The 20,377-nt window shown below is 39.8% G+C and overlaps 2 protein-coding genes across 5 annotated transcripts in view; one reads left to right on the top strand and one right to left on the bottom strand.

The window, feature by feature from the left end:
• The window catches only part of SYTL3 (synaptotagmin like 3), a 38,077-nt gene extending 24,118 nt beyond the window's left edge, over nucleotides 1-13,959 (bottom strand). Inside the window, exons 1-7 of one of the 4 annotated variants that reach the window (XM_038175849.2) lie at nucleotides 13,587-13,823; nucleotides 13,407-13,484; nucleotides 8,729-9,280; nucleotides 7,134-7,349; nucleotides 4,340-4,404; nucleotides 1,698-1,749; nucleotides 269-335 (exon numbers count right to left, since the gene is read on the bottom strand). In XM_038175849.2, the coding sequence (XP_038031777.1) occupies nucleotides 269-335; nucleotides 1,698-1,749; nucleotides 4,340-4,404; nucleotides 7,134-7,349; nucleotides 8,729-8,838 (510 nt within the window). In that variant the 5' untranslated portion in view covers nucleotides 8,839-9,280; nucleotides 13,407-13,484; nucleotides 13,587-13,823. The other 3 variants (XM_072035954.1, XM_013095341.5, XM_038175848.2) reach the window with 3 other exon arrangements.
• A 1,542-nt stretch (nucleotides 13,960-15,501) lies between these two features.
• DYNLT1 (dynein light chain Tctex-type 1) lies at nucleotides 15,502-20,141 on the top strand. Its single transcript, XM_038175847.2, has 5 exons — nucleotides 15,502-15,638; nucleotides 17,820-17,861; nucleotides 19,051-19,174; nucleotides 19,363-19,440; nucleotides 19,725-20,141. The coding sequence occupies exons 1-5, from the start codon at nucleotides 15,612-15,614 to the stop codon at nucleotides 19,793-19,795; spliced, it is 342 nt and encodes a 113-aa protein (XP_038031775.1). The 5' UTR covers nucleotides 15,502-15,611; the 3' UTR covers nucleotides 19,796-20,141.
• The last annotated feature ends 236 nt before the right edge of the window (nucleotides 20,142-20,377 follow it).

Genomic DNA, 20,377 nt, shown 5'->3' with positions numbered 1-20,377 from the left:
AGGCAGTAGTCTAGATGCAGGTGCCAAGTAAAAGGGATTAATCACTTCCCTCAGAAACTGAAAACTAATTGAAAACATGTCTCATGAGACTCCAACCTACTACCGATACAGCATAAAAAAGCGACAGAAGCAGAAGACAGTGTTTATATTGCAATGATGTACAGCAGCTGTTGCCATTTACTGCATTTCTGCAGACAGTCTGTTCATATGATGGCCCTCTAAGAGTTGCATGAATACGTACTTATATTTCAAAGATATGTACATTTACCTTTGTGTTACTTCCTGCAGAAGATTCAGTGAAAGGAGGTGGAGTTGGAGGTACAACAGAAATTTTACTAGAAATGTAAGAGACAAAAATCAATATATTATGCTAATACATGGATAAGTGAGCCAAATACATGCACAGTATCTTTATTATCTGTCTTTTCTGAAATATGAAGATCTGGGTTAAGATCTCGTGTCTTTAAGAGCTGCAGCACAGGCTTACTGCCTGTGCTTGTAAGAATTAAGATTGCCTTTCTATCTTCTCTAGGCAGAATTATTAACTTACAACGGTGAGAAAGATCAAATTCAGAACAGACTTTGTTTGGCAGCATTACAATTTGTGTCCCAAGTGCTGAAACACAACCCATGTGTAATGTGCCCCATTTCTGTTTTGGAGATGTTGTCAGAAAACAGCTATCTTTATTTACAATACTGTAAGGACCCTTCCTTGCCTGGGCCCAGGGCTGTCAGAGCCCTTTTACAGCATTCCAGCCATTTCACCTCTTGTAAATAGCCCTGGTCTGTTAAAGAAAGAGAGAAAAAAAAATCTGACTACAGTCGGTTATCACAGAACAATCACAGACCCTAAAGGCAGCCAGCCAGTAAAGTTTGATTTGCTTTTACTTTTACTGAATCTAGGTGAAAGCAAGGCCTTATGCAGCCCAAGTTAGGATCTTATCTGTCTACAAGTTCCTGTCTTATGCAGCTATGCTTTGCCAGATAATTATCATAAAACTGTTGCCATCTCTTTGTATCTTTTTCTTTCCTATTTTTTTTAATTTTTATTTTTTAAGAATCATTTTTCTTTTATACAATATAGTTTAAGTAGACTGTTCTTGCATTATGTATCACTAGTAATATTTTAAGCATAGTTACGCTTAGGCCTCAAACCTTCAAAATACTTATTCAGTATAAAGTGGATTTTGTATTTGTATTAGACTTTGGTAAACAGATGCATCTTCCTGCATACAGAGTTTCTTGTCTCATATTTACTCTGAAACTATCAAATCAGCAAAATCTGCCATTGAGCAAATACAAATACTATTATGTATAATAATTGCTGTACCTAGTAATTATTACACCTGATAATTTTTACCTCTTATCATTTGAATGTAGTGTGTAAGTTTGAATGATACTGATGAAAATAGACAGAAAACAAGGAGATATAACAAAAGTTCCTTTATTTCAAGTAAATAAACTATTACTCTAAAAATAGTGCGCTCTTCCATGCTTGATACCCTTTCTATGGGTTGCCAAGAGATAACAGTGTAATTTTTCAATGCTTTTTTATCTGTACTCAAGAGGTAATGAAATTTATTCTTTATAAACAAAAAATACAAACTCCTGGCTGGTTTATAATATACAGTGTATTGCCTATATGAAGTCTCAATGTTCTAGGACCTTTTGTCCTTTTATCCTTTTATGAGTCTTACCTCAGTTTCTGATAAGATTTCAAGAGCTTTGCACCAGCTGTTTCATGTCTGCCTGTGAAGGAGGGGAGAAAAAAAAAAGGTCACTTTGCAACAACAGCAGTTACTTTGCAACAACAACAGCCTGACTGCACAGCACTTCTTAAAATCAGTGCCTTTTCAGGAACTCCCCTGTATTTACAGAAGTTCATGCACATGCAGATCAGGAGTGAAATTAATCCCTATTTCACATATCAGCATTTCACCTTCCCCTTTTTCAGGTGACACATTCAGCCTAGCTCTTGACAAACCCTGAGGACAATCACGTAGGGATGCTAAGAGGCCTACTTCTTCAGGTTGCTAAGTGCCCTCGGCCTCCTGAGGGCTACGAAGCAGGTAGTGCACAGAAATGCAATTAAACCATAAAATTCAAACACTATGGAAAGCTTGAAAATATGCTGCAAGAGTAGACACGTGGTAATTTCTTGCTTCTTATGAAAAATTCTTTCATTTTTTCTACTAGAGAACTGAACAGCTGTGATGATAGATGACTAGCTCACAAACACAGGCAAAAACCCTTTGCTAAGGCTGTTCCTGTGGGGAAACAGCAACCATGTCACATTCCTCAGGTGAGCAGCCACATGATGTAAAGAACAGCAAGGAGCAAGCGCTCCATCAGGCACGAACAATGAAGGCTCATGAAAATGTAGCTTGTTCCTGACTAATCACAAACAGAAAGAAGGGCCAAATGCATGCAACAAACAGCCAGCTGGAGTGGTTTTAATCACTAATCATTCCTAATAATAACAATACAGACAGCAGCACGAGACCCATGCTTTGCTGGAGACATCATTAATTATATTACTTACATACAAGTAGCATATCCTGGTGGTGGTAGAAAAAATAATCAACTTACTGATCTTACAAATTTCAAACAGAACTCCAGAATTAATGCTCTATTATTAATATGTAATATTTGATATCTTGAGCTACTGTAGCATTAAATGATTTCTTAGATTTTTAATTTACTAGTCAGTAAAGGCAATCTACCACTTTTATGAGAATACGATTTTTAGATAGAAGCTACAGAAAATTAATAAAAAGTGTGCGCACACAACATTTTTTGATTCTGCAACATGAGAAAACTTCACTGTAACATGTTTCAGTTTAACTTATTTTGCAGTGAATACATCACTTGTGTTATATTATTAAACCAGAAGAGGGCACTGCCTCTCCAGGCTTGAAGGATACATAACTAAGATAAATGCTGTTTGAAAGTTCCCCCCCCCCCCTTTTTTTTTTTTTTAACTCCTTTAACTACATCAGTTGGTCTAATCATAGGAACCAACGTATTTCTCCCAAGAGGCTTACCTTCTGTATATCCTTAGAACTTTGTGACTTCAACAACATTACTATTAGACTAACTAAGCAAAATGCTTCAAAGTACCAACAAAGCTTTGATAATGCAAGGTAAGAACGTTTTCACTTGAAAGAAGGACATTCAGTGCCTTGCAATATCAGGTTCAATATCTGAGAACAACATTTCATTTTCTAGTAACTGTTAATGTTAAGATTATCAGCTTTAGACTCTCTAAAAAGAATATGAGAGAAAATTATTAACAATGGTTATGAAATACAACTGCACTTTAAAATATTGGTCAACTAATACATTAAGATCAGAAATTGTCCTAGCTAGAATGGAATTAAGTGATTTATTTATTTATTTGTTTCTAAATTAATTGTTTAGCAGAAACTGCAGTTCAGTTTCTTAGTATGTTAGCTGCTACCTTTGCTGAATAACTACTACACAAGATTTGCCTGATTACATTCTTCCATTTATAAACTTCTTCTTATTCAAGTCTCCCAAGAAATATTTAAGGTCCAGTGCTTTGCTTTTTACCAGCTATTCTTAAGTCTAGGTAAGATACAGATATTGTAAGTGAAATTGTAATATTAAGGTACAGTCATGTACAAAGGCAAATAGCTGCCTATCTGAAGTGGAGCTTTAACAGAAAGATAAAGGAAATCCTCTCCACCTCATTAGTCACTGCAGGTGAAAAATGAAGACTAACAGCTCCTTGATTTGTGAATGACATTCCCATAGGCAATCCATCCACATCCTCTATAATTTCGTTTAGGGCTTTGTATTTTTAATTGCATTGAAAAGACTGAACAGAATGCAAATGCACAGCTGGCTGAACGTAAAGAAACAGTAGGTGTTTAGCTTTCTGTTGGTTTATAACTATGTATGTTTCTCTATTCCACTCCATCATTTCTTTAAGCTTTGAAACTTTCTGAGCGAAAACAACCTAAGTTTTAACTTTAACAAACAATGAATGCAAGATCAGCTCCTTCCCGCACATACGTTTTGACATTTCCATACTTATTTCACGTGTCATGGAATTTCTTAGTAGCCTTACATGTTCATTTATCTAAATCGATACGGCCAGTAATTTTCTTATTCTGATTACTCACACAAAATAAATTATACTTTCAAATGCTTTCTGCTAGCTTGCATTTATGCTTCATTTATTGTACAGGCATACAAGGCAAGATAACTTCTGAGAGATCTCCCACAAAATGTATGAAACGTCAAATATAGTAGTAGACTACATTCTGCATTTCACTTAAATGCACAACAGTTTGTGGCCTGTTCCAGTGATTACCTTCATCTGGATATTTCTTTGCTCTTTCCTCAAAAAACCATTCACCAGCCTTTACTTTCACATCTCTGAAAAACAAGCAGAATATATTTGAATAAGCAAAATGCATTTCTTTAAATATTTAGTAATCTCTTAACCATCCAACAGTCTTTCTTAATCCTACCAGAAAACAAAGATTTCATGACTGCTAACAACACTGACTGATTTTGCTGCGGGTTTGCAAAGGGCTCCCTCCTCTCTCTCTCTTTTTTTTTTGTTTGTTTGTTTGTTTGTTTGTGGGGGACTGCTTATGTAAAGCAACAAAATCTGCTCTAGGCAGAGATCTGAAACAAAATTCCCAGGCCTGCTGTTCCATACACCACTTTATTCCACGTTAAAACAGACGAGCTCTAGGATTCCTTTAGAAAATACAACATACCGGCTCCATTCACGTTTACAGCTCTTCCAGGTGAGAGCATAGGCATTGTTAGTACATGAGGCTTTTTAAATGTTGTATTTTGTAAACACAACAAACACATTTAAACAACTGGGTGGAAGTGTACACAGGGACAGGTGAACGATGGCTTTCCGATGAGATATTCAGCTCCTCCTGAAACCTCTGACAGGCCACATGCTGGCACCAGGCGGCCTCTCCGAAGGCCTCTTCCCTCTGGCATGGGCTTGCAGGGCAGTGCTGCCCGGCCTGCCCTTCCCTGCTGCCCCAAGCTGCCTGGGGACATGGCAGCACTCCCTGCACACACATCAGGAGGATGGCAACCTGCCTCTGCCCTGCCACGGCACAGCTTCAGTCCTCTCAGTCCTGTGTCAGCATCACCCAACCCAGTGCTTTCTGTCAGCTCCATGAGGTACATGGATTTTGAAACTGCAGAAACCTCTGCATTGCCTTTTACCACTCAGTGTGAATTGGGTGAGAAATAAAGTCAGATGCCCCAAACAATTTAATGTGTAGGACTGCCACATTTGTAGGAGAGACTCAGCAGTGCTGCTGATGGTCATGTTTTGTTCAGGATAAACAACCCTAGCGGTAACCAACACTTAAGGTTATGGTTGCTCAGGACTTGAAAATCAGCTCTTAGGTTTCTTAGTCACCCTATTTTTCCCTCAACCTGAATAAACAAAAGGTGCTGACTAGCATTTACCCCACTGCTGCATTTCCAAAGACTTGCAGCCCTCATGCAAAGTTAACTGAAGGAACTGAAGAAATGTGACTGAGTTTAATGGACTTTGCACTGGGACTAAGCAAGATCAAATGTGAATCCCGTACCATTTCTTTGCTATAATGTCTATTCCACTGGAAAATGCCTCTGTATCAGCAGGATAGAAAATACAACTTCCTCAAAGTCAAAATGTTTTTTAATATACATTTGCATAATGCATTTCACCATTTTCACCATTAAATATTTGGAAAAACTTATGAAATTATTCAGGGTGCGCAGCACTGCAACACAGCAGTCTAGTAACTAGCTGCTCTCTAGAGAGGATTTCCAAGTGATCTGAAATTAATTTAAAAGAATAACAAGTGGAGGAAGCGATCTAGATAGAAAGAAATTTAACTTTTTAACCTTTCTCATTAGTGTTTATAGCATGAAGCCCAGATAGTATAATTTTTGATGTATAAATAAACGATGTATAAACAGATGTATAAAGTTTGATACACACATCAAAATGTAGCAAGTGCTTTGTACTAAATATAGGTAGGGCTAATTTGCCTATTTTATGTGTAAACTGCAAAATAAACCAAAGATTCAGTGAGCATCTTTTCAGTGATGGTTTACAGTCTCTTCTAAAGCATTGAAAATTACTTCAATTTACTAGTAGAAATTCATTTAGCTTAAGACTGCTACTTTGCCTTAAATTTCCCAGGCATTATTTAAATGTCATTTTGGCATCTTAAGAGGGAATAAAGTGGTGCATTACTCTTGTGTTGGCACAAATTTCCCCTCTTTATACAGCGATTTATAGCACAAGTTGATTCATTTTCAAGACTTGCTGTCTTTGCATACAGAATATTAAATATATTTCATTACAGGTGGGAAAGTATCATCACCATTTGGTTTAGCAAGATTCTGATTAACAGAAGGGACTATGATGGAGTGTTTTGAAATGAAAATTGTACTAATACAGTAAAAGGAAGATTGCTTCCTTTTTCCAGGAAAACAAAACCAAGGTGACATAGTAAAGGATAAAAACAAATTCAGTGTAAACAAACTTGGATCTCTGTTCTGACCGTATTTAAACGGTTGCTGATAATGTTATTAACTAAATATATATATATAATATAATATGTAATTAAATATCTACAAGACAGGACTTCACACTATTCATTAATCCAGGTTCCTCACCTCTGCAGTATGAAGCAAATAATAATAGTGACTAGGAAATTGTCAAGCAATTGGCTATACTATGTAGAAAAACAGCACCTTCAACAACTAGTTTTGATGCATCAGTTAGATATTGACTCAGGAGCATGAGTGCCATCTAGAGTTCACTTATTAAGACTGCTCTTTGTTTTGCAATTAACACCTTTGTAAAAGGGGTGACGCCCCCTCTGGCCTACCCTGAAGTTCCATTTTGCTGAACACAGGAAGGGGAGCGCTGCCTACATGAAGAGTAAGGCCAAACTCCTACCAGTTTCTTTGCTGCCAGGACTTCATCCAACACTTTCATTCTACCAGAGGCTTTGGTTCATTAGCTGTTTAAAGCAACAGATACACACAAGAACAGTATCCAGCATTTAAACCAACGTGAACAAAATCAGCATAAACAAGAACTTATCAAAACCATTAACATTTCTTACCCATGTGCATAACAAACGGTGCACTTCCAAATGCAGGGGTTCAGGCAGACACGGCATTCAGAGCACACTCGATGACTACACCCGTTGCATACGGCGCCTCTGTTCATCAACAACCCAAGGGATTTCTGACATCGGGCACAAGATCTCTCCTGGTATTCATGGCTGACATTTCTTGCCCTTTTCCATCGAAGCTGCTGCAGCTGCATTTTCAGTTTCCTAATCACCCAGGTAAAAAAAATAAATAAATAAAACAAAACAGAAGAAACACAAAACCCATGTAGGTCACAAGCTAATGCCCTGTTTGCGCAATGTCGCTACCAGTTGGAGCTGTACCTTCAAGTTTGACCTTATTGTGGGCACTGTCTGAAGGCGTCTGCACACAGCATTTTTTGCACGATGGTTGCATGTGCAACCACAACTGCGCATACAGGGCAATAGCCCAGCATAAGTGGGGTCCTGTTCACGTCAGTTATGTACACTCAGGACAGGGCACCAAAATTATGTATGCAAGTGTTCATGTCATTCACATACAAAAATTGAGACTAAATTGTGCTCGCTTTTGATGATGTTTATCATCATATTTATCAAGATTTTTGATAAGAAGAATCAAATCTATCAAATAAAACAATTGTAACAAACACATCACCTGAAAGTCAAATAAAAAACACATCTGACCAAAATATCTAAACCTTTCCTTTTCGTTACCCTCGCTTCCATGACAAGTACCAAGAGTCAAGATCTATGTTTTTGTCACCTACATCACCAACAGATGTCAGTGACTTTCTAATTCAGATTTTGTTTATAACCCCTTACTTACTTTTCACAATCACTTAATAAGCCCAGTTATATATACACAAACCTTTTCTGTAAACAACGTTTAAGTTTCCACATTTAAGTACAACTAAAAACTTCTAACTTAGTGATACAAATACCTTGCTTTATATGGGGATGCAATGTGACAAAGCAATGCACGAACTGCAGTGAAACCCTTACAGAAGAGCTAATACAAAGCAAATAAAATGCTGAAGTATTATCCTTTATCCTTCACTACTGAGATACTTGTGTAGTGTGAAACACAATCCTTTTCCTAGCCAACGTCACCTATTGACATCCTCTGAGAAAGCACACTGCTCGCTGTCGAATAGGAGAAGGAACAGAGATGGATTCAGCACAATGAGGAGGTATCCAACAATTCTTAACTTCAGTCTTGGCACAATGTAAGTTAAAAGTGTTCTGCATTATTAGGACTGTACAGGCATATATAGGAGCATGATGAGGATGTCACAAAGCCCTCACTGAGGAAGAAATACAAGTAGCAACTGAACTTCCTACAAATCCTAGAACTGAAATTCATTAAGTAGATTATTGACAGAGCAGTATTTGACCATCTTTAATGCAGAGTAGTCAGTAGTGTGGTAAATCCAAGAGACTCTGGATAACCCCTTATTTTCCCAAAGAATAAAAACTTAGTATTAACAACAAATAAAAGAAGGAATACATCTGGAAGGTCAGCAAGGAGAAAGAAAAGTACTCCTGAGGGAAAAAAAAAAAAAAGCAAAAGATCAGAAATACATGAAAAGGGTAGTGTCAGATACCTTACTCTTTCTTCTTCTGTTTTTCTCACCACCTGGTCACGGTATAGCACTTCTAGAACAGCCTCTCGCTCCAATTCCTTAAGGAAGTTTAGATTAAATTCACAGGCCATTTTTGCCAAACTTAACTTATTTCGTAGACTCCTGACTCACTGCTCTAGTATATTCAAAACGATGGATACTACTTTAGAGAATATAATGTGGCTCTCAAGATCCGAGTGTTTATCAAGAGCTTGTCTTCTTCCTTGATTGGTGATATGTCTCACTGTGTCATACCCTTGAGGAAAAAAATAACTACGTCTTCACACAAGAGACCATTTAAGCATCTCTGCTACCCAGGGAATATGAAGAGTTACAAGGTCACAGCACTTGACTTTTTCATATCAAAGAACTTCTTGTTCTTCTTTTTTTTTCTTTTGCTGAGAGTGGTTCCAAGATGGATGAGAGCATGCAGCAAGGTCCCAGGTACGGCTTTAGCTATCACCAGGAGGTAGCATAAAGGATTTGGGGAAGTGGTTTGCCTTACTTGGTCTTGTAGATTTGGAATTTCAGGACCTAGGGATAAAAAAATACACATCATTGTCCCTTCTCCTCACTTCTTCAAGACATTTATTTCAAATAGCATATGAGTAATACTTTCTGCAGACCACTTTTTGCTACACTCAGTCCTTTCATACAGGAATTCAGACCAGGGAGAGGTTTTAAGACTCTTTAGAGTCTCACAGTAATGTCCATTAACACTCAGCCATGTATCTCTATATTTTTCAGGTAGTCAACATGAAACAACCATCAAAGATGATCTTAGTTTCAAGCACAGGCCTAGAGGTGCCAGGACAGGCACCATCTGGCCATGCTGGTTGAGACAGCAATGCCCCTTTCTGATCGCATCTTACTGAAAAGACAAAACACCACAAGCCTCAGAGAAAGAAGAGAAATACCCTTTGAGAGTTGTTTGTAATAATAACTTGATTTCTGTTAAGACTAGATAAAGCATTTATCACACAGTAATGCCAGTATCTTTGTTAATGCCCACCAACACCAAACAGTTAAGATAGATAATATTTCTAGCTCAGCGCACTAACAACTTTTATATCAAACTGATGATATTAATGTACAAATATAGAAGTATAAAAACCAAAACAGATTCACAACCATGCTCTGGATATATTTTGTGACCTTCACTTTTGTAAAGCGCTTAGTAAAGCACAAAATAATTTTGTTACAGTAAAGTAGAGAAAGAATATTATTGTTGAATCCAATTCAGTTAAGACACCATAACCAGTTTTATTACTACTGTAGTGTTCAGTATGTACTACAGGAAATGTACGAGTGTTCCAGTTATGCTATACCAAATATTAAAGATACCTATATGAAAACAGGTTAAGTGCTTCAAAGTTAATATGGACTAAATACATAGTGTTAGACTTTCCACTAAGACAAAAGGATAAAAGTTTACTGAAGCAGTTACAGATATTTCACTGATGTACCTCTGATGAGAATCTGACCAAATTGATTATTATTTTAAAACACTGAGAGTTTTAAGGTTAAAACCATACAAACAAAACAGGAGGCAATAATTGATATTGATATAAACAGTATGCATTCCATTCTTTTACATATTTTTTTTTCATGAAACTCTTCAACAGACAACAAAAGGACAAAGCATTTCACAGAAGTGTTAAGAAGTAAAAAAAGATTGGTTTCCTGTGGAAACAAAAGACACAGAGATAGGCATAATCACATTTTGTTTCCTTAACAACTGCAATTCACAGGATATTACTCAGTTAAAACCTAAAAAGCCCTAGCAATTTTTAACACCATGTGTGTTGTTTTCAAAGACCCCTGCCACCTCCACCTGCTTTAATCTTTCATCTCAAGGATATCTCCAAGAATTAACTAACACATTTCAGCCTTCAATTCCCTTTAAGTCAACACAGCCTCTACACCACACAGGATACCAAAACAGCCATTACAGTATTTGGAAGTGAGGCCTTCTGTGAACTGCCAGGATTTCCAAGGGCTGGTATATGTACAATGTTGTCAGCAAATCCTGCTGAAGCAACAGAATGAGCTAGCAAATTCATGACAGTCATTATTAGGGGGGATCAAAGAAAACTGCTCTAGTGATCTTAAAGAAAATATATGAATATCTTACAGAGCTACTATACCTGTACAACAGTTAAAAAAGCAGCATCTGCTTTTAAGAAAGTACAAAAATAGTTGCTGTTTGATATCTCCTCCAAATTCTTTAAAAAAGGACTACCTCCCTTCTTCACAGGGAAGCCCCAAGAGGTCCATATTTCAAGCCTATTTTGGGAAATGGATTTCAGATGACTTCTTAGAGTATAAAAAACTATTGGGGGCATAAAGAATCTTACTTAGAAACTCACGTATAAATAGATATTTCTAATTATGTTTTCAGCTGTTCAAGCTTGTACAAATTTCAGTGGTGTGAGGGAAAGCACGGTTTGGAGCCTTCCCCTGTTTCCATTTTGTCTTCCTCGCAGCTATGCTCTCTTTCTGCTGAAAGGCTTTTAACCTCAGCCCATCAGAGCTGCTGCAAACACCACCATTCAAAACAGCTGGTTTATTGCAATACCTCATATTCCATTCACAGTGACAATTTGCATAAGCACTGCATCTAATGCCAGCAGTAGACTGCCAAAAGGGACTAGGATGGAAAGACTGGGATCATCTTCTGACACCAAACAGCAGAACAAATTTACTGCAGAGAGAAGTGCCAGGGGCCCTATGTCCAACAGCATCTGCACTATGCAGAGGGACAAAAAGGCTCCATGAGTCTCACTGCATCATGTGCTGCACAGAACAAAGCACAAAATCCATCACAGAGCCAGCAGCTGTATGATTACTGCACCTGCACATCCCTACAGTGTTTTGTTTTGTTTTAATTTTTATGAAGATTTAAGCACAAACAACCATTGTGTTCTGTCAGTTTGCCTTGTACATTCAAAGATAACTCAAAATCTAACTTAATGATGAGGTAGCTTCAAGAACAAATAAAATGCTCCTTTCCCTGAAATAGGATGATCCTTTTGCTTCACAACAGATTTGAGTTCTTAGTCATTTCAAGGAAGAATTCCAAGTGAGCTGAGAAGCTCACCATGGCTGATTAAAAAATAAATAAATAAAAATAAATAAATAAATAAATAAATAAGAGCTTTTCTGACACTGAAGCTGTCTGCATTGAATTAGGTTTTGGTAACATTAAAGAAGTGGTGTTTCCAGTAATGACACTTCTTGACAGGAAAAAACAATCTTAAAAATCTCCGCTCATATTTACCCATCGAATCAGGCAATCTAGCTAGCTAGCTACCTCGCACAGTCCGCTAACCTCACAAAGCCCAGCACCTTCTTTGTAAAACCAAAAGTAACAGCAACCTGGTTAGTAAATACCACTATACTTCTTCCTCTTCATTGCAAAGATCACAAAGTATTTTGTTCACACGTTATTTTAAATCATGCCTTTAAAGTAACCCTAGTGTCAGACAGATGGATGAGTAGCTTTCTTAGAACATCATGTCAAGCTTTTGTAAAGGAGATGAGAAAACCAACATGGTCACTTCTTAAGAGAGGGAGGTGTGCACACGTACAGAGCAATCTGAGAAGACTGTGCTCTTTTCTCTTAAATCAAACTAAGGTGGTATGTAATTATGTAACTGGAGGTTAATCAGAAGGCCTAGGACAAGTCAAAGTGCAAAAAGCAGCATATTTTATAAGTTTTTAAGCTTACAAATGCTTGACTTAACAAGCTTCTTTCTCTCAAAGCAATTTTGCATGTAATGTGATATTGAACTTCTTTCTCCCTCCTTTCAGATCCTTAAGCATTAGCAAAATAATGACCAATAAATAAGTACAAATAAACCAATCTTCTAAAGATTCACAGAGCCTTTACTGACTTGAGGTAATTGGATTACTCTATCCATTAACCCAAAAGACAGATGTAATACATCAGTAGCTAGGACACCTATTCAGGAGGTTCAGAATAAAAACGTCCACAAATGCTACTGGAATGTATGGCTATTTTACATTTTGTAGAGGACAATCAAATACATTTAATCTTAGTTAAGAAAATTTTAAGCATTAAAGACACTATTTTAAGTAGCAGTTGTGGTCTTTCCATAAAATATTTGCAGTCTAACCAACGCCATTTCAGTAAATAAAAACGCATTCCCCTATGTAGCGTCATATAGGACAGTTAAAAAAAACGTCCTTACCTTTTCAGCAGCCATCAAAGAAAGATGCGTGGAAGTAAACGGCTTTTAAGCGATGAGTTGCACTCTTACTATTTGTTTATCTTTCCTTAAAGAAAACTGGTGGCAGTTCTCCACCCCCTTTCCTTCCTTTGACACCAAAATTAGACTGAAGTATGCACAGAGGAGCATCCCCAAAAGAGATAAAAGCAAATGCAATCAAAGAGCAGCTCTTGTGTTACAACAGCTTCTGCAAAGTCTCTGGTTTTGTTCCCAGCAAGAGCAACTAATAATCAATGGGAAGTTATTCGTTTTCTAACATCAAAAAGAGACTCAGCACAACAGAATATGAAAGCTGACTGATATCAGCAAAATATACTCAGTTTTCAAGCCGCACACAGGAAGAGAAGTGGCTTTTAGTTCTACATAATTTCTTTTTTTGATACTATAGATGTGAAAATACTACTAACCTCAATGTCCCCAGAACTCGCACAGAAAACACCATCCGTATCACACATGGTTCTTTCTTGAAAATAAATTTTGCAACTCTGAATAAAAAAGCAATTAACATAGACAAACAGAGGAAAGCACACAGTTCAAAAGAATTCATTTTTATGTACTAGTGAAAAGCAGAAAATTAGTCTACCTACCAGTAGTAAACCTGACGTTTGGATGGGATATCCTAGTTCAGTCTATTATAGAACTAAGCATGAGTAATGAATTTCAAAGTTTTATCCATTTAATTCAAAGTCTGGAAATTTGTCTGGAAGGTCCTTTCCTACAGACTAGTTCTACCAGATAAAACGGCACATAGACTACAGAAACCCTTATTAGTGTTTTGAGTGTTACAAAATATACTGCTTTTAGTTTAAAATACAGCACTACAGTTTTACTCACATGGCAAAAATTGACCAGCCTTCAATCTTACAAACTCATTACTTTCCATAGATTCAAATACTTCCACCTGTGCTCATCAAACTTAATCATGTTCTTCAACTGCATTGCTAAAAAGAGAGCAACTGCTGGTGGGTCACAGAACTAAGCCAAACAAAAAAATAAATGGATGATTTGGGCCTGCATTTCAGGCAAAACTTTAATTAAATGAAAGACCACAAATAAACCAGGGAGTGTAATCACCTTCAGTGACAGGCTTGTAAAGCTCGCCTGGGGGAAGAAAGTCACAGTTGTCCTGTCCATCTTTATCCCTGGAGCCAACATTGTTACATCCACCAGAGTAGGTCAGAAATAATTATCTAGACTACTTTTGGAGACTTCCAAGGAGGACTTCACATGCTTTGTTATCCACACTGCTCTCTGCCAGCGGGAGCAGCCCTGAGGAGCGAGGCAAGGGGGAGCTGAGGAGGAGCACAGGGACTAGGGGCCATCCCAAGGCATCTGAGCAGGGTGGGAGCTGCCAGCAGGCTCCATCAACAGTCCCAGTGTGAGGTGATTGGGCAGGATCTGTCCCAGGACACTGGTCAGGAGCACCAGGATATGGGGCTGCACACGGGTGGGGATACTGGGCTGAGGTGCACCCCAGAGACAGGCCTGGTGCAGAGGCTGCAGTGGGGTGACTGGTGCAGCTGGGGCCTATTTGTGTGCTCTCAGGGCCCCAAGACTGTAACTCACAGTGGTGTTAGGTGGAAAATTAGGTTGGAAATTCGATATTTCTTCTGAGAAAGAGCAGTCAGGCATTGGAATGGGGTTGCCCTGGGAAGTGGTGGAGTCACCATCCCTGGGGGGGTTAAAGAAAGGTTTAAGGACCTGGTGCTTAGGGACGTGGTTTAGTGGGTGATATTGGTGGTAGGAGGATGGTTGGACCAGATGATCTTGGAGGTCTTTTCCAACCTTGATGATTCTTGAAATACAATGTCTAAAATCAGACGCAGTATTCCCTGTGATGCCTTAGTGCACAGAGTACAACAGGAATGCTGCTTCCACTACTTCCCAGCATGGCACCTCCTTTTTTAACAGCAGCTTCACAGGTCAGACCAAGGTGAATTGTATCTGATATGCCCCTCTACACCCTGCTCCATGGCACCATGTCAGCTGGTCTGCACCCTGCCTCATTCACAGGGCTGATTATTCCTGCCTCAGTGTAGGCCTTTGGGCATGCACCTATTAATTTATTTTCTGCTTTCTTCAGAGCATTTCTCCACTTCACCTGGCCCCTTCCGAACCTCGACAGCACTGCGTACACAGCCCCCCAGAAATTCGTATCATTGGTAATTTGGGTTATGTGTAAAAATTGCGCACACACAAGTCCATAAACTCTAAAAATAAACTGTAAAAAGGGTACCCTCTAATTCCATTGTCCAAATTTCGATTCGTGATGTTAAAAAAAAATAAGAGTGAGATAGAGATTGGCTTGGAGCTGTAAGAACACAAAGACTCTTTATTCCTTTCCCTGTTTTTTATTCCAGTTTCTGGACGCACACGATGACCGCAGCCCTTCCTTTCAAGGTTTGCTTTCAAACCCACGAGGTCCCTCCCTCTGCCCCCTCCACCCAGCAGCTCCCAGGACACCGCCACAACCCAGGGCGGCGCTGGGCGCCTCAGCCCCCGGGGCAGCGCCATGGCGGCGCCCACCACCCCAGGGTCGTTGCTATGGGGACGGCGCCATCTTGGGCGCGGCCCGGGAGGCGGGGAGCGGAGCGGAGCGGAGCGGAGGGGCCATGGACGACTTCCAGGCGGGGGACGAGGTAACGGCCCCGGGGGGGGGGCTCCGGCCCCGGTGCGGGGTGCCGGGGGGATGGAGGGGTGTGGAGCGCCTGCAGGCGCCAGCCCTGCCGGTGGCGGTGGCGCAGGCTGAGACAAAGCCGGGGTCGTGCCGTGCCGGGGGTGCTGCTGCCGCAGGGGGCACTTTGCCTAGCTGCGGTGGGCGATAGCGAAGCAGCCGTGGGCCCGGCCTGTGTCGTGCAGCAGCATTAATAAGAGATAATTAACAATTCGAACATCATTGTGATACCTGTTTTTAGAGAAGTGTTCAGGATTACTGAAAAAAAAAAACCGCCTTGCAGTTGGCGCTTGTTGCCCGGGAACACCCTTTCCAAACACGGTGTTGGGAGCGTGGAGCCCGCTTTCCCTGCGCTGGAGGGTGGCTCAAATCACCAAGCTTCTGTGCTCTTCCCTTTATTTTTGAAAGAAAAAAATGTTTGGATTGTCTTGTTAAAAGGTGGAGCGCTTGTATTGTTTGGCACCGTATTCACGACACACAAATCGCAGTGCTGTGTATCAGGGCTCCGTGCCTCACGTATTTGATCCCATGTGTGTTTTCATCCTAAACCAGGGGGAGGTTATGGGAAGTAACAGAGCCCCCTGAACCAAATTCTGAAATTTATTTATGTCTCTCCCTTTCCCACTTTTTTCAATCAAAAACCAGAACTAAATACCCTTGAGAATGTGGTCTGAATTTAGTTCAGTTTAATTTGATGAATTTTGTTTGCTTACTCAGGCATTTCAGAGCAAAGTTCTAGACTTCATGGAGAAAAAATGCATACAGCTTGTCATCTGGCCTGGCAGTGTGCTGCATGTCTGCCGGCGTCTGGCATGCATGTTCTCAGTTTCTGCTCTGTGGGAAAGTATACAGTGATAAATCTAGCTCTTATTTGGGTAAATACAGTGGTGTGCACCTTAATGTGCAAGCACCTGTAAAATTAAGTAGTGTGAAAACGAATGCAAATTATTAAATCAAAGTCAAGAAGCTGAAAATAAAAGCAAATTTGCCACGCAGTATATGAAAGCTTTGAGGTATGCTAGCAGGTCAGTGCCTCTGAACAGTTATTAAAAAGGCGTTGCCTGCACTTCTCCCTTGGCATGTTGCTGCCTTTGTCATGGAGAACACTCAGCTGCTTGCATCTTCCTGAAGTCGAGCATCTCTGAAGCTGTCTAGAGAGTTCACCATCTGACCAAGGCCTGAGTAGGTATAGATGTGTCATCCCTGAACACTCTCATTGTGCTTTTATTCGTGATTGCCAGCTAGAGAAGCTGCAAGACCTTCAAGCGAGAGCTTGGTCAAAAAAGAGAAGTCAGAAGTAAAAGCCTGGGCAGGCACGAGCGTCAGCGGGACTTTGTGGCAGAGAGCTGCCGTGCCCAGTGTCACCGCGCCCCCGTGCTGTTGTGACCAGGGCAGGAGGCTGGCTGCCTGGCTGTGCTGCTGCCAGCATGTGAGAGCCAACACGGGGCATGGTAGCAGCCGAGGGGCTAGAACAGAAAGGTATCCTAACCATGCGGGAGAACGGGTAGCAGTTTTAAGGTCAGTAAAATGTTGGGGCCTTCCCTGTGCAGCTTCCCCTTGCTTCATCTCTGCTGCCTGAAGCCCGAGAGAATGCTGAAGGTGGTAGGAAATGCAGAAGCTAGATTTCCCCCTCTTTTCAAGAAGCAGTTTTCTTTATATCCCAGCTGAAATTGTAGTGACAGCTTTTCCTTGAGCTGGGAATTGATGCTTTGTCCACATCACTGCCCTGAAGATGTGGGTTTCACTTTACCGTGAGCCGTGTCTGTGCACTGAGGTTATCTCTGCAGCCCGGTCAGTGAACCATAGGCATTAATGCTTATTGTAAGATGGGTTTATATGTGTATGGAAGTGCTATACGTATTATTTTAAAGTACTTTTAAGTTAAAATTGGAAAACTTTGACTTAGAAGTCCAGCCGGCGTTACTTCATCTATTACTTTCCATTGTTTTGTTTAGAGTGTTCACTTGAGTGGATTCAGGTAAGTATGGTTAAGTTATGAGCAAAAAAAGGAACAGTAGGCATCATCTGACTTGCAGTCAACCTATCAAGCATAAATTAAGCTTGAAGTCTATTTTCTTTACAAAGCTTGAACTGTGTAAATGGAAGAATGTGTTCACTGATGATTTACAATTTTGCTTCTTTGTAGACTTCCTTTGTTGTTGATGAAGTCAGTAACATCATTAAGGAGGTAAAGTAACATTCTCACTTTGGTGTGAAAGGATGGTATGCTGTGTGCTAAAAAAGCATTCAACAAAATCTGGTGACTAGTATGTGACTAGTTAGAGGCAGGTTATTATGGAAGTGTAGGTAATCGTTGATTAATTTAACCACTGTGCACCCTTTAAGTGGAAATGATACCTAGCTGTGGTTGTGATATATATTACAAACCCAGAAGATGATTAAAATAATTTCCCCTGCTCCTCTCTGCAGTGTATGCCTACTTCTAGGCAGCTGTTGTATGCTAAAGCCTGTACAGATTGCATGCTACCGGAGCATAAAACCTGTGTTCTCTATGAACTGTCTGCATATGCATGTTACTGTGGTCCTCTGAGATGCTTTTCCTCTGAAACAAGTTGTTTGAAATAACTCTTCTGGTTGTTACAAAACCTGAATTTCCTGTCCACAAATTTTCTAGAGAGGTTTGGGTTTTGCATCTAGAGTTCCTCTCCTAGAGCAGACAAGCACCTTTTTTTTTAACATGTTGCAAAACAACCAAAAGGTCAGACTTCCTGTAAATTGTCTAGGTGTGCTCTAATACCTGTTCCTGTCCCTTCTGAATCTGAAATAATTTTGTGGTTATTTTTTAAACAATTTCTGGAAGAAAAAATATATCAATGAAAAAATCTGCAACTTTAATGTGCTTTTGTGCCTTAAAAGGGAACTCTCCTCATTAGGAAAATGGGCTGAAAAGGCTTCTGTTCTGTTAGTAGCCAGTAATTACATGGGTTTTTTGTTTTGATTTTGTTTTCCAAAAATGATTGCTGAAAAATCTGAAGTCAGTGTCCAAAGCAGAATATGTGTGGATGGGCCATCATTCTGTGCATTTTTTTCAGTCTCTTCCGGACTGTTTAAATGCAAGACCCTTTTCATAAGTCTGGCTCCAGGACATTAGGATAGGAATTAGAAAGGAAGAATCGAGTGAAAAGAGGAAGGAATATATTGTTGTACCTTCTGTGCCTGGCTCAAACTCTGAATTGCAAAATCTGTAGCATTTGAAAACAGTTCCAGCAATCTGTACGGACAAGTAGTATTTAGGATATTTTCTACGAGTACCGTGTCTCATCCTCAGTATTCAGATGGGGATTCACGGGATCAGTATTCACGGGATTCTCGTGGAGTGACAACAACGGGGCTTATTTTGTGTTTGTCTCCAACAGGCCATAGAAAGTGCCATCGGTGGTAATGCCTACCAGCACAGCAAAGTGAACCAGTGGACAACAAGCGTGGTGGAACAAACTCTAAGCCAACTCACGAAGCTGGGGAAACCCTTCAAGTATATCGGTGAGCTCTACTTTGTTTTCTGTTTAAGCGGGTAGACAGCTAAGAATTTAACAACAACAAAACTGCTTAGCTAGAACCATGGCTATTAACTACTCATAAGCACGTATGTACTGTGCTAAGCATAAATGTAGCTAGATGATAACTGATGATAACAATAAACTAATAAAAGCTTCTCTGCTGACAAACAGTGACCTGTGTGATTATGCAAAAGAATGGTGCTGGGCTACATACAGCGAGCTCTTGCTTCTGGGACAACTCCAGTGATGGTAAGGAGCCAAACTGTTGGATGCTTCAACTTGCAACGTTAATGCCAGTCCCCTGGAGACTAGGCCGTGTCAGTTTTCTGAGTGCTATTGTTCTGGAGCAGTAGCATACAGCGTGGCCTTTTTTCCATGTGGCTGTGATGCTAACTCTCCTAATACATGTAATGCTTTGCTGTTGTGCAAGCTACATTCTTGAGATTCTTAAACAAATCTGTATACAAGAGCATGCATTTTCATATTAATCACTGTAAGTTTCTCCCGTCTCTGAAACTCTTTTGTCTTTGTAGGAACTTGTACTGTGAGATGGGAGAATAAGACCATGTACTGTATTGTCAGTGCCTTCGGACTTGCAATATGATTGCCTTGGAATCGGTCATCCTTCAACTCTTTTCTACTCCAGCACTTGATTCCATCTCAGCTCAAACTGTGAATGCACTGAACAACTTCTGGTTTTAATATACTTTTTACGTAACTTTTTTCAAATGTGAAAACATGCTGTTACATGGTTTATGTTTTTACTTGGTATCGTACCAGTGTCGCCACGCTGTCTTAACACTTCAAGAACTTCTCTTTAAGGTGCTAAATCTGAAATCTGCTGCAGTGTAAACACTTTCTCTAGATTTCTTTTTTAAGACCAATATAAATAAGACACTGACTTTCACACTTTGTACTCTTGGTTAGCATTAAATTATTGAAATTCATAACCGTTGGTGTGACTTGTTTGAACTTAACCCTTCTGGAATTTTTTAAGAGTTCCAGTTCCCCTTCGTAAGCTGGCTAGCATGTTTCTTGGGAATAGTAGCAAGCAGTCCTTCCCTCTTCAGGCCCAGGCAATAAAAAACACTCACCCACCCCAATTCTCTGGTGACTCTGTGCTGACACAGCCTCCTAGATTCAAACCCTATGTATGTTCAAACTGGGTTACTTGGATAAGAAAATA

The sequence above is a fragment of the Anas platyrhynchos genome, chromosome 3 (assembly GCF_047663525.1).
Source record: "Anas platyrhynchos isolate ZD024472 breed Pekin duck chromosome 3, IASCAAS_PekinDuck_T2T, whole genome shotgun sequence".
Taxonomy (NCBI): Eukaryota; Metazoa; Chordata; class Aves; order Anseriformes; family Anatidae; genus Anas; species Anas platyrhynchos.
Note: the sequence above shows the minus strand (reverse complement) of the source record. Positions and strands in the feature narration are given on the sequence as shown.